Here is a 12020-nt window from a genome sequence, read left to right as displayed (position 1 = left end):
TACATGCTTTTGTTGACATGCTGGCTTTGGTAGTGGCATCCTGGGATGTCAAAAACAGATGCAGAAGGATGCCTAGCCTGTAATACTTAGACGTAAAAGGCCACTGACAAAGCGGCAATATGTAATGACTTGGGATGAGGAGGTGATGCAAATGAGCCCAGGTTCAATTACAGAAACACTGCTGGGAATGACAACAGGCTGGAATATCACCATGAAATGTAACTTATAGACCGAACAATGAAACACCCATGTGCTTCCCAGTAGGTTATGGTCCTTTAAAACTGTTTAGTTGAAGACCTTTGTTGCCTGTCACACCTTCCTTCACCTCTCTCCTTATTACCTGGCTGTCTCTATAGTGTCAGTTACCTGTGCAGGCAAAGAGGCAAAAAAACAAAACAAAATAAAAAAAAACATATTTCAAAGTATGTTCCATTTGGATAAAGGTATGCAAAAGCTTTCAGAGGAAACCTCTATTTATTTGTGTAAGTTTCATCAGAAAGTCACAGTTAGTCAAAACAGTCTGATGAAATTTCAGCAACTCCTACCTGGTTTCTTCTTTTCTGTAATGTTTTCTTCAGTCTGGGATTCTTCTGCAAGAAATAGGATAAAATGCATAGTTATATTGTTGGTATGTGTGTGTGAGTCTGTGTAAGAGAGACAGAAGACACAGGATGAGTGTCTGCATGCATATGAGTAGGAAAATGAGGAGAAAGAGCCTGGGAAAGGAAAAAAAGGTTCATTCAGAAGACACACTGTGATGTTCTTTTGTGGCCTTGTGCTCTTTCATTCTTCTGTTAAAGTCCAGCTGAAATTAAATTGCATTTTTGCTAAAAAAAATCAGCACACTCAGCACACAAACAGTCTTTGATATTTCTTTTAATGTGTGGGTAGTTATTTTGTGCCAACCGCCATGAACAAACAGAAAACATTTCAATGCTGTTTTTCTGCAATGCCGTATTTTGATGTTCTCCCATGGGCATAAAGTTTGATTATTCCAGTGGTACCCATAGATGGAATGTACAAGCAGGTCTGAGTTTTTCAGTTTTTGGATTTTTCGTTCACAGTGGAGGCATGAAAAATAAAGTAAGCAACCCAATTTAAAAGAAAGGCAGCAAATTAAACCTATAAATTAAAGTTTGGATCAGAGGAGTCAACCTAATTTGATCACACACTAAGAAACAGGAAATACTGTGTGAGTAGGAAAGTGTAGAGTCACACGGTAGAGTGGGGACGAGATGGGGGGGTGCTGATACTCCACTGGGTGACTCAATAATAACAGAACACTAATACCCCAATTTAATGGGTTTTGCTTCATGGGTTTAATCAATCCAGCTAAGTATTATTGTTGCCATATTCATCAAAGGCCATAATCTCTTCCAGTGACTCAAGGCAGCTCAAAAGGCTGGTAATCTCATCTCAATCAGCTCATCTCATTAAATTCTAATCGCTTATGTTCCTAATGTCATTAAAGCAAATTTGTATTGAGTCAACCAGTGGGAAGATGGTGGAAATTAACTGGATACCTTAAGCTTTACAGGACGCTCTTTTTCCTTTGTCTATGAACAACAAGCATATGGAATAAAACATGTAAACAAGCACTACTTTGGGTCTGTGCTGGTTCTCAGTCACCCAGGTGAATTACTGGAAGTACTTTCTTTGTTCATGCAAGAGGCTTTATCAGGTCTGTTGACTGGTGGGAAAACAGCCAACAAAATACATTCATATTTGCCACATACTCCCCTGTCATTTCAGATCCAGCCACTCCCTTCTGCCCTGCACTAACCCTTTTTCCTCCATTCCCATCACCTGACCCTCCCCGCCCACCTGCACACCCGTTTCCCATTTCCACTCATTCCCTGCCAAATTTCTCTGCTGACACCCGGGCTTTCAAGTCTTTTGTTCTGCATACTATACCTGGTTCTGACCTTTGCCTGTTTTTGACATATGTAAATGTGAACTTTTATTTCAACCTGCCTGTCTTCGAGTCGTGCTTCAGGGTTCAAGCCTGTCACCTGTGACCCAAAGAGCTGCTGCCATCATTCGAGTCAGACAACCCGTAATGACTCTTATTAGGACATTGTGTTTTGTTGCATTACATAAATCCTAGCATACCTCTTCAGAACATCAACCAGACTGAGTACACACCTGTGTAATGTCAGGTTCAGGTTCAGACCACATGATATCAGCCTGATAATAAGCTGGCCTGACACACGTAGGGTGTCGCAGGGAGCAAAAACAGGCATCTGGCACAACAATTGATCATTTTCTCCCGTGTAGTGTATCATATAGGACAACCGACACCACATCTGGGACGCCTCACAACATACTGAAAAAAGACTAGCAATTTTTTTGCCTTCTCTCTCTGAGTATGACAAATTCCATGACCTTTGCTGACATTGACCAATAACAGCACAGAGCACAACTTTAAATGTAGCAGACAAAAAGGAGTGATGCTGTTGGTGCTACGAGGCGGATCTTTGAAACAGAAGAAAGGTCAAAGTCATTTTTTCTCTCTTTTTTTGTCTTTTTCAAACACAAAACACATGCCACTGGTTGTTTACAATCTTGCTCCCAGAGGTTGGTCCTTTGCACTTCCTTCCCCAAGACATTACGCAGGCCGTGAAAGACGGCAGGTTTTGATTAGTCAAGGAAAAACCAAGCTGCAGCTGCCGGGGCTGAAAACTGAAGCCAACGTGGAAGTGCCAGAAACTGCAGTTCATTGACTGGCCACTTGACTGTTGCAATGTCAAGGATCCTTTGAGTTCTACCGAGGATCAAGTCTTTCCTTTAGAGAATTTTCAAGGTTGCATGTGTGTATGCTCAGGGGGCATGAGTTCTTTGCACATGATTTGCCAGAACTGAAGGCAGGGCCTCTTCAATGATGCACCCCTAAGTACTTGCTAACCTCTGTAGGACGCAGACTTGGAAGGACCTGTCCCACCAAGTAAGCATCCTTGACTTTGAGAAGCACCATATGAGTCAGATCCACCCCTCCCTCCTTCACAGCTCCAATCTGTCATCCAAATATTGTCACTTCTGGCTTACACGTATCGTCCATCATGTCTCTCGACCAAGTCATGGCAAGAATTTATGACTCCATGATCACCTATCCTGACATGGTGACCATCATAACAGACAAAGATGTTATGTAGTCTGAACCTGGCATTAGTGTGCAGGGCCTTAAACACCGTTTAGATGCCATGTTATACTAATTGGTTTGTTTTATATCAAGATATCAGCAAAGCAAAGTCTTTACTTTCAATGCTGCAATCTTTTGTGTCAGTTGTTGAAGAAGTTGTGCCAACTTCTGAATATACAACACCAGTCATACTTGATTTCAGAGAAGTGTTAGTTGTTGTCATGGTGACTGGATATCACTAGAGATAAATAACTTTCATACTCACTCGGCTGTGGTGGTTTTTTCTCTTTATCTAAAATGTGAGAGGGAGGAAAAAGAGAGAAACTCATCAATGTCACCCACCCACAGCACACATTAGATTCACTTTCTAATTGTGAATCATACCTTGAGCCTCTTTGACAGATTTCTTCTCAGCCTTCTCAGCTTTGCCTGCGAGAGGAGAGACAGCCCTATTACATCCTGCCAAATAATTCTCAGGTGTACCTGTTAATATTCTGGCAATAATATTCTCCTCTCAGTGTAATGCAGCTTGACATGTCCTAATTGGAACTTTATCATGCATAAAACAGCCCATTTAATCTCATATCTGTGACTATGTTTCCAAGAAGTGTGATTTGTCCTGAGAGGTGTCAGGAGAGATTTACCATTACCGTAACCCAAAATCTTTAAATACAGAATGTTTTGAGAAAAACCCAACCTCTCATCTGCTCTTTCACGACTCAACTTATGTTTATATGTCATTAATTACTCTGTTCAGTTAATTTCTCCCAGAGCCAAAGAGCATGTTCAATCAGAAAAATACTGGGAGCCACTTAGTTTGCAGACATTATTGTTAGAGCATGACTGACGATAAAAAGGTAGATGAGGTAGCTTTGTTAAGTTACAAAGTTAATGATTTTGTGTTTGCTGCATTTCAATGTCCTGCTTGGAACAAAAAAGGGCTTGAACAAAAATACCACAGTTTACATCCATGTTTGTCCAGACTCATACGTAGCCATGACAGCTGACAATGCTTCAAATATGGATGTTGATGCAAAGAAGCTACATATTCTAAAACATGGATGCTCATTTTCAACATAAAATCTATATAGTCAGCAAGGTTTCAAGGTAGGCACCAAAGACTAGAGTCACCGAGTCAGTATCTGACCAAACGTCTCCCCTTCTGCTATGTTCTTGCAGGAGATTATGATGTCACAGTGAAGTTGACCTTTGACCTTTTGGATATAAGATGATATCACTTCATCATTTGATCCTATTAGATCTATTCGTGTTAAAGTTAAGCACGATTAGCATATGAATTACTGAGTTATGTCCAAAAATATGTGTTGTGCTTTGACCACCAAAATCTAATCAGTTCATTCTTGAGTCTAAGTGGACGTTTGTGCCAAAGTTGAAGGAATTACCTCTGGGTGTTCCTGAGAAATTGTGTCAACAAGAATGAAACGAGTGGACATAATGCTCCCTGCTGGCTGTCGCCGGTGTGGATTCATAAAAACAACCCATCCACAAGTTAACCAACAAATGCAGACATACATACACATAATAAAATGTAGACTTACTTTTCTGCTCTGCCAATAATTTTGATTTCGCCTTAGCTGAAAATAAAAAGACATACAAATTAAATTACTGCAAGTTTCAGTACAAGAGTCCTGCTCTGCTCCACAGGCCAGTAAATGCCCATGGTAAATTATTTGTGTCTCACATTAGAGAAAGTGTTACCTGGTTCAGACGAAGATCTGGCAGGTTTCTCTTCCTTTGCATGGGAGGTTACATTCACCCTCCTCATAGTTTCTAGCCTCGGTCTCACTCTGAGAGGCTGTGGATGTGGTTCTGGTTCTGGAATGTTAAAAACAAATCAATACCAATATTTTCATTTAGATTAAAATCAAATTATGGTTTAGCATCTTCACGAACTGAAAAGATAATGCAAGTGAAGAATTCCGCTAAACTGGATGATCGAAACCAAATCTTCAACCAAAATGTCATTTTAATAAACTTGTGCATGTTGACAGTTTTACCTTTCTTTGCTGCAGGAGCTTTGGCTTTGCTCCTGACAGGTGATGCTTCTGAGAGGAGCAAAAACAATTAGTTTCCAATCATCTTTAACGTCACTGGCAGGAATGATGATTGACTTAAATGCAAATGAATGCATGTCAGTGTGTGTACTCACCTTTCTTTTCAGAAGCTGATTTGCTCTTCTGTCGCGTAGCCGCAGGCTCTAATATAATGAGGAAAGAGGTGTGATTAGTGGCCTGAATCATTTGTTTTCTTTGTAAAATATTAGCTGCTGCTTCACATGACAGTTATAGTTCCTATGACACCCTGTGGTGTAATTACGGTTTACCTTTCTTAGCAGCTGCAGCAGGTTTGGGTTTCTCTTTTACTGCTGGCTCTGTAGAATCAAAGATACGACATGTAAACTTATACATACCTCAGTATTTTAACCTTCAAAGGAGCTCATTTTTACCGGGTTTTACTTTGTTTCTGAAGAGTAGAAACTTTATTTTCTACCATAACGCCTGGTCATTATGTACCTTTCTTAGCTGGTGCAGGACTTTTGGCTTTCTCTTTTACAGCTGGCTCTGTTAAAGCAAATGCAACTGACTCAAAGACATCAAATACTGTATACATTATTACGAACGTCACATTCTACCAATATGTACATTACCTTTCTTAGCTGGTGCAGGAGTTTTGGTTTTCTCTTTTTTGGCTGTTGGTTCTGTATCAAAACAAAAAAAATAAAAATAAAATCAATAAGTACAGTGTATGTTAAATTAACATGAATATTCCTCAAGATAACCACAATAAGTTTAAGTTTATTTACCTTTCTTTGTTGTGTCAGCTTTGGGTTTGTCTTTTGAAACAGCAGCATCTACGATTTTTAAAATAGTGTTAAATTATGATATTCATAACTTACTGAAGTGTGCAATTCTGTTTGTACTTTTACCACAAAGCACAGCTCAAACTGTTGTCAGTATCATTTGTAACAACACTCAAGTGAGCACCATTGAAAGCAGCAAATTACTGAGCTGTAAACATAAATTACCTTTCTTTGTCTTCTCTTTGGCTGCTGCTGGCTCTGAGGGGATAATGCGAGTGAAATGGCCATGCAGAGTTAATTTTCCATAATGAATTCATTCTTAGAGCACATTGTGTCATTGTATATCACTGTTCGATGCTGCAGCTGTTGTCATTATGAGGAATCCTCTAGTTAAACGGCAATGAGGCATTCAGTGGATCTGGAGAGGCATGTGGTAGGCCTACCTTTTGCTGAATCAACAGCCTTGGTTTTCTTCTTATCAGCTGAAAAATATCATATGTTAATTATTGTTCACAGCACTAATGAAGAGAAAATATATATGTGTGTGTTTAACTTTTTAAAAATTGTGTTTGTGCTTAACTATTTAACAAACTAAACTGTTTGTACCTTTCTTTGTGGATGGAGCCTTCACTTCCTCCTCAACAGTCTCTGGTTCTTAAAGAGAAAAGAGTTTAGCTAAGTCATGAAATTAAGGGTCTCTTTATATTTTTTTCAATTGCAACGATTCCATTTAAAGGTCCAGTGTGAAGGATTTAGTGGCATCTTGTGGCAGAAATGGTTACAACATTCACAACTACATTGTCATTAGTTTATAATCAGTGACGGACTCAGGATGTTTCAAGGGCAGGGGCGAAAAGGAAAAAAGGGCACCTACTGCATGACATGGGGACGAGAGGGCAGCCAAAAGGGCACATCCGCTCATTTTCATCCAATAAGGCACGTTGTCTTGTTTTGATCACTCAAGAGGGCAGCCAAACAGGGCCATCCTCTCGTTTTCACCACTCAAGAGGGCAGCCAAAAGGGCACATCCTCTTATTTTTGTTAATCAAGAGAGCAGCCAAGAGGGCAGCCAAAAGGGCACATCTGCTCGTTTTCATCATTCAAGAGGGCAGCTGACAGGGCACATCCTCTCATTTTCGCCACTAAAGAGGGCACTTTAGTGTGGCGTTTTCAACCAATTCCATTAGTGTTTATAAACACCTGAAACTAAGAATTGTGGTTTTGTTGAGCCATTTATACTTATACATGGACCAGTTCCTCTTACACAGAGTCCGTCATGTTGTTCTACAGCAGCCTATGCGCTTGCCACATAGGAGTCCAGTTCTGCAAACTCACCACTAGATGCCACTAAATTCTACACACTAGACCTTTAAAGGTTCTGCATGCAACTTACAGAACATTGGTGCAGCAGCAAACCACAGGTTGTTATTTAAAGATATAATGAAGTGATGGCGTCCTGAGCAGAGAATGAAGTCACACTCCCTATGTGTGTGTTGTAATCCGAGCTTCTCTGTGGTTTGTTGTCAGTCCAGATGCATGCACAGTGCATGTGTGTATCCCACTGCCTAGCTCATTGCCCCCACTTTGCACTTCACTCATGGGGTGGTTACTGCTGATATCAAGATGGTGTTGTTGCGAAGCCCCTTTTCCCAGCCCACTCTCACTCTCAGCTCATCAAATGCTGCTGCTTTGTCAGTGATTTCAGCCTCAGATACCAATGCACAGAGGCACCTTTCACAATAGTATGATGTGCACCGGGCAGTGGCTATTTTTAACGCCATCGTCCACAACTGAACTTGTCAAATATTGCTGCTTTGTCACCCACTGGTCATTTCCCGTGTGAAACCAAAAGTCAATGGCATTATTTTAATAACAATGTAGTGTGCTAATATGTGTAGCAGGCTACAGTAGTGTGACATATGTCATGTGATGTAACATTCCGTCAGCTAGAACCACACTAATTTTAAGCCAATCCATCATATTTTTTTCTAAATCTAACCAGGAACTTTTGTTGCCTAAACTTAAGGAAATAAACAAAGTATTTACCGATGTATTAAGTTTATTTTGAAAAAGACTGTATGCATGGAACGAGCACAAACTGCATGTTTCCTGTGAGAATGGAAAGGTAGTTTGAAAAGACACAATGCAACCAAAATGCGTCAATTGACACGTCGTTCGTGAACATCCTAAACTGACGCAGGAGGTTACCTAGCATATCATATTTTGACGTTTGGGTCCACTGACAGAGACGCAGCAAGCTGGGATGAGAACGCATTGGGTTTAATTTTGTGAATATGTTCATTTGAAATTCAACTCATCATCTACTCTGTTGAGACTGCTTGCATCCCTGCAGATCAAAAATATCGGGTGTTTTAAAAATGTAAACTTCAATTTGCATAAAACCTGAAAGATTATGATTCTAAACAGCAACATTTCCAGACTGTAGTATGTGATCAGAAAAACAACGGGAGTAGAAAAAAAGGCTAAAAAGTTGATACATATGTCAAAAATATATGGGGTGCCGTTTGTAAAGTGTCTCACGCTGAAAATAACATCAACATTTTGCCACATTTAGCTTCAAATAATGTTTAAAAAAGTATTGTGATTTTTTTAACGTCACCTTTTACCACATTTACAGCAATATTTGTTAACTTAGAAATATATTAAATAGTTAAATCTAAATATTAAATGTGGCACCTAAATGTTAAATGTTAAATCTAAATATTAAATCTAAATCTAAATGCTAAATCTAAATCTAAATCTAAATATTAAATCTAAATCTAAATGCTAAATCTAAATCTAAATCTAAATATTAAATCTAAATCTAAATCTAAATCTAAATGTTAAATCTAAATGCTAAATATAAATATAAATATAAATGTTAAATCTAAATATTAAATCTAAATCTAAATCTAAATGTTAAATCTAAATGTTTTGGGTGAAACTAAATATTTAGCTAATATGCAAATTCACACTGCCGGTCACCGGAAGTACCAAAATAAAAGCTCGAGATGGTCAGACTGTTTATAGAATCAAATAACGAATTAAAACCAACTTATCGGGGGAAATGGACACTTGAACATACATTAGCGTGATAATAACTACCTAAAATAACAAGAAACGTGTTAGTGTCCATTCGGAGGGATTAACAACCTAAGCTAAGCTAACAACCGTCAGTTCTTAGCCCCGTTAGCAGTGTCTGTAATGACTCATTAACTCTTAAACGGTCCGTGAAAAAAATATTTTTTCCAGCGGATGTCTTAGTTACAACATGATTGAGCTAGCAAAGCAGTTTTGTGTTGCGATGTGTGGTATTTATTCAGTTTTAGGAAATCACAATGTCTAGAAAGCACCAGTGGCCGCAGCAGCAGCAAAGCTATCAGGACGTCATCTGTTAAATGTCTCCCATTGTCGGATACGACATGAAACTACTCCAGTTAGCTCAATCATGTTGTAACTAAGACATCCGCTGGAAAAAATATTTTCTTCACGGACCGTTTAGAGTTAGTGAGTCATTACAACGGGGCTAACAGCTAACAGTTAGCCTCGCTAATCTACGATAACCATGTTATTAATTTCAGACCGTGATAGTAATGTTTGTTCAGTCATAGTGTTTATAGGCTTTACAAACACCAGATTAGTCTAAACGGTGATATAGTGACGTGAAAAATGTGAGATGTGCATATATATGTACATATATATATATGTTGCTAAACTCCGCTGGTTTTCTACCCGGAAGTATTTGTAAACAACAAGGTGATTCCCTCAGAAGGGACACTAACAGCTCAAAGTACACATCAAATAAAATTTCTCCAAACACGTTTCTTGTTATTTTAGGTAGTATATATAGTATAATATATATATAGTATTATCACGCTAATGTATGTTCAAGTGTCCATTTCCCCCGATAAGTTGGTTTTAATTCGTTATTTGATTCTATAAACAGTCTGACCATCTCGAGCTTTTATTTTGGTACTTCCGGTGACCGGCAGTGTGAATTTGCATATTAGCTAAATATTTAGTTTCACCCAAAACATTTAGATTTAACATTTAGATTTAGATTTAGATTTAGCATTTAGATTTAGATTTAATATTTAGATTTAACATTTAACATTTAGGTGCCACATTTAATATTTAGATTTAACTATTTAATATAAGTTAAATATAAGTATATATAAGTTAACAAATATTGCTGTAAATGTGGTAAAAGGTGATGTTAAAAAAATCACAATACTTTTTTAAACATTGTTTGAAGCTAAATGTGGCAAAATGTTGATGTTATTTTCAGCGTGAGACACTTTACAAACGGCACCCCATAAAAATATGCCTGGATACCTGGATTTAAAAGTAGTCAAAGTCAGGGCAAATCTCACTTTCTGGTGGTTTTTCTACCTCTGTGGTGCATAGCAAGATCATTTTTACCATTTTTGCTTTATAATAGTGTTTTGACATTATGCTTAAGACCTTTTTGTAATCTCTAAAGCATTGCATCATTTCATATTTTCTTGTGTGCACAGCTCTGCAGCCTTACCTGGCCAAATCTGATAAAGTTTGCATTCTGCATCTGAGGTAATACTTTTTAATGTCAAACCATATTCCAAATCTAAAATCATAAAGGTCTTATATGCCTTTGAGTGTTGCAAGATTTTGCAGATTTCTCACTCAAATAACAGTTCTGCCATACTGGCTAAAAGTTTTGAATCTGCACAAAAGAACACTGTGAGCCTCAGTTCATCTCTTCTCACCCTTGACTGGAGCTACAGCTGGCTGAGCCTCAGCAGCTGGAGTCGCGACCTCAGCCTGAACAGGAGCCTCTTCTTCCTTGACTTCTGGCTGGACCGGTTCAACTGGTGGGACTGGCTGCGCTGGTTCTGGTTGAGGCTGCATCATTGGTGGCATTGGCTGCATTGGTGGATATGGTTGATACTGCGCGTAGAGCGGATGCATCTGCTGCTGCTGGTAAAAAGGCTGCAGAGGTGGAGCTCCGGGATGGACAGGGTGAGCAGTCAGAACAGGAGCAGAGGGAGCTGAAAATAAAAAAGTTTGTATATTCCAGCAGTAGAGACTAAAAACATGAAAATATATCAAAGAATAGTCTTTTACTAATACAATATTGCTGATATGACAACAGTGTAAATACCTGAAGTGGTTGGAGGAGGGTACGGGTTGTCTGTGACAATGTGATGAACTGGAAGATAAACATATATTTAAAGCAGGCTGTCACCTCCATCGTCATGAAATCAGATTTTTTTTCCCCCCTGCATGATAACGTTGTTACTTACCGTACCAGCCAGGTGGAGACGGGCAGTAGACTGGTGCAGGTTTGCAAGGGCCGACTGAAACAGATGATACATGTTGGTTTGCTAACTGTATTTTGTATATCAACATTTGTATAGGTTAAAAACCTTTTTAAAGTCATAGTGAAAATAAAAAGTATCATACGTTCTTGTCCAGATTCTGGGACCTCCTCTTGTTTTTTGGTCTCTGTCTCTTTTTCTGTCAAAGAAAAATAACCAGATGATAAAACAACAACACTTTTTGCGTTGTCCAACAAGGACATCACTAAGGTGTGTGTGCTGGACCAATCAGCCATCCTGAGACCGCTCTGTCTATCTGTCTCCCTGCTGCCGATGCTTGATTTGAGATGTTTTGGATCGGGATCTTTGTACTACAGGAAATTCAGTGTCTCCCTTGCGTGTCCATTTCATTTCTTCAGTTTTGCCTCTTATGTGTTTGTGTGGTCTGAAGTTTCTTCCATTTTTCCCCTTTTAAAGGATTGTTTTGGGGAGTTTTTCCTGATCCAAATCGAGGGTCTAAAGACAGATGGTATAGTACTGTATGCTGTAAACACTGTAAAGCCCCTTGAGGTTTGTGATTTATTAGGTGCTAAAAATAAACTCTGACTTGAAAATAGCAGTGCCGTTATCTACAGTACAGTACTTTCCCTAGCTCTTACCACAGATTAAGTGTCAGTGTGACTTATTAGCAGCCGACTTATCAACGTACCTTTTTTGGGAGTCTTAGTGGGAGTCTTGGTGGGAGGCTTTTCCACTTTCCTGG

General features: G+C 39.0%; 1 protein-coding gene across 6 annotated transcripts in view; it reads right to left on the bottom strand.

Annotated features, from left to right (window-relative positions):
* LOC125896825 (probable serine/threonine-protein kinase kinX) overlaps window positions 1–12020 on the bottom strand; it is a 43517-nt gene that overhangs the window by 6262 nt on the left and 25235 nt on the right. For 2 of the 6 annotated variants that reach the window (XM_049589699.1, XM_049589702.1), the window contains 19 exons: window positions 11967–12020; window positions 11403–11456; window positions 11243–11296; window positions 11101–11148; window positions 10706–10987; window positions 6567–6614; window positions 6404–6442; window positions 6186–6218; window positions 5964–6011; window positions 5808–5858; window positions 5674–5721; window positions 5484–5531; window positions 5310–5357; window positions 5158–5205; window positions 4859–4975; window positions 4699–4734; window positions 3524–3568; window positions 3405–3431; window positions 546–590 (listed from right to left, as the gene is read on the bottom strand). In XM_049589699.1, coding sequence (XP_049445656.1) covers window positions 546–590; window positions 3405–3431; window positions 3524–3568; window positions 4699–4734; window positions 4859–4975; window positions 5158–5205; window positions 5310–5357; window positions 5484–5531; window positions 5674–5721; window positions 5808–5858; window positions 5964–6011; window positions 6186–6218; window positions 6404–6442; window positions 6567–6614; window positions 10706–10987; window positions 11101–11148; window positions 11243–11296; window positions 11403–11456; window positions 11967–12020 — 1173 coding nt within the window. The remainder of the gene's footprint in view (window positions 1–545; window positions 591–3404; window positions 3432–3523; window positions 3569–4698; window positions 4735–4858; window positions 4976–5157; window positions 5206–5309; window positions 5358–5483; window positions 5532–5673; window positions 5722–5807; window positions 5859–5963; window positions 6012–6185; window positions 6219–6403; window positions 6443–6566; window positions 6615–10705; window positions 10988–11100; window positions 11149–11242; window positions 11297–11402; window positions 11457–11966) is intronic. The other 4 variants (XM_049589700.1, XM_049589701.1, XM_049589703.1 and 1 more) reach the window with 4 other exon arrangements.

This window comes from Epinephelus fuscoguttatus, linkage group LG11 (genome assembly GCF_011397635.1).
Source record: "Epinephelus fuscoguttatus linkage group LG11, E.fuscoguttatus.final_Chr_v1".
Classification (NCBI taxonomy): Eukaryota; Metazoa; Chordata; class Actinopteri; order Perciformes; family Serranidae; genus Epinephelus; species Epinephelus fuscoguttatus.
This window is presented reverse-complemented; position numbering and strand designations above follow the sequence as displayed.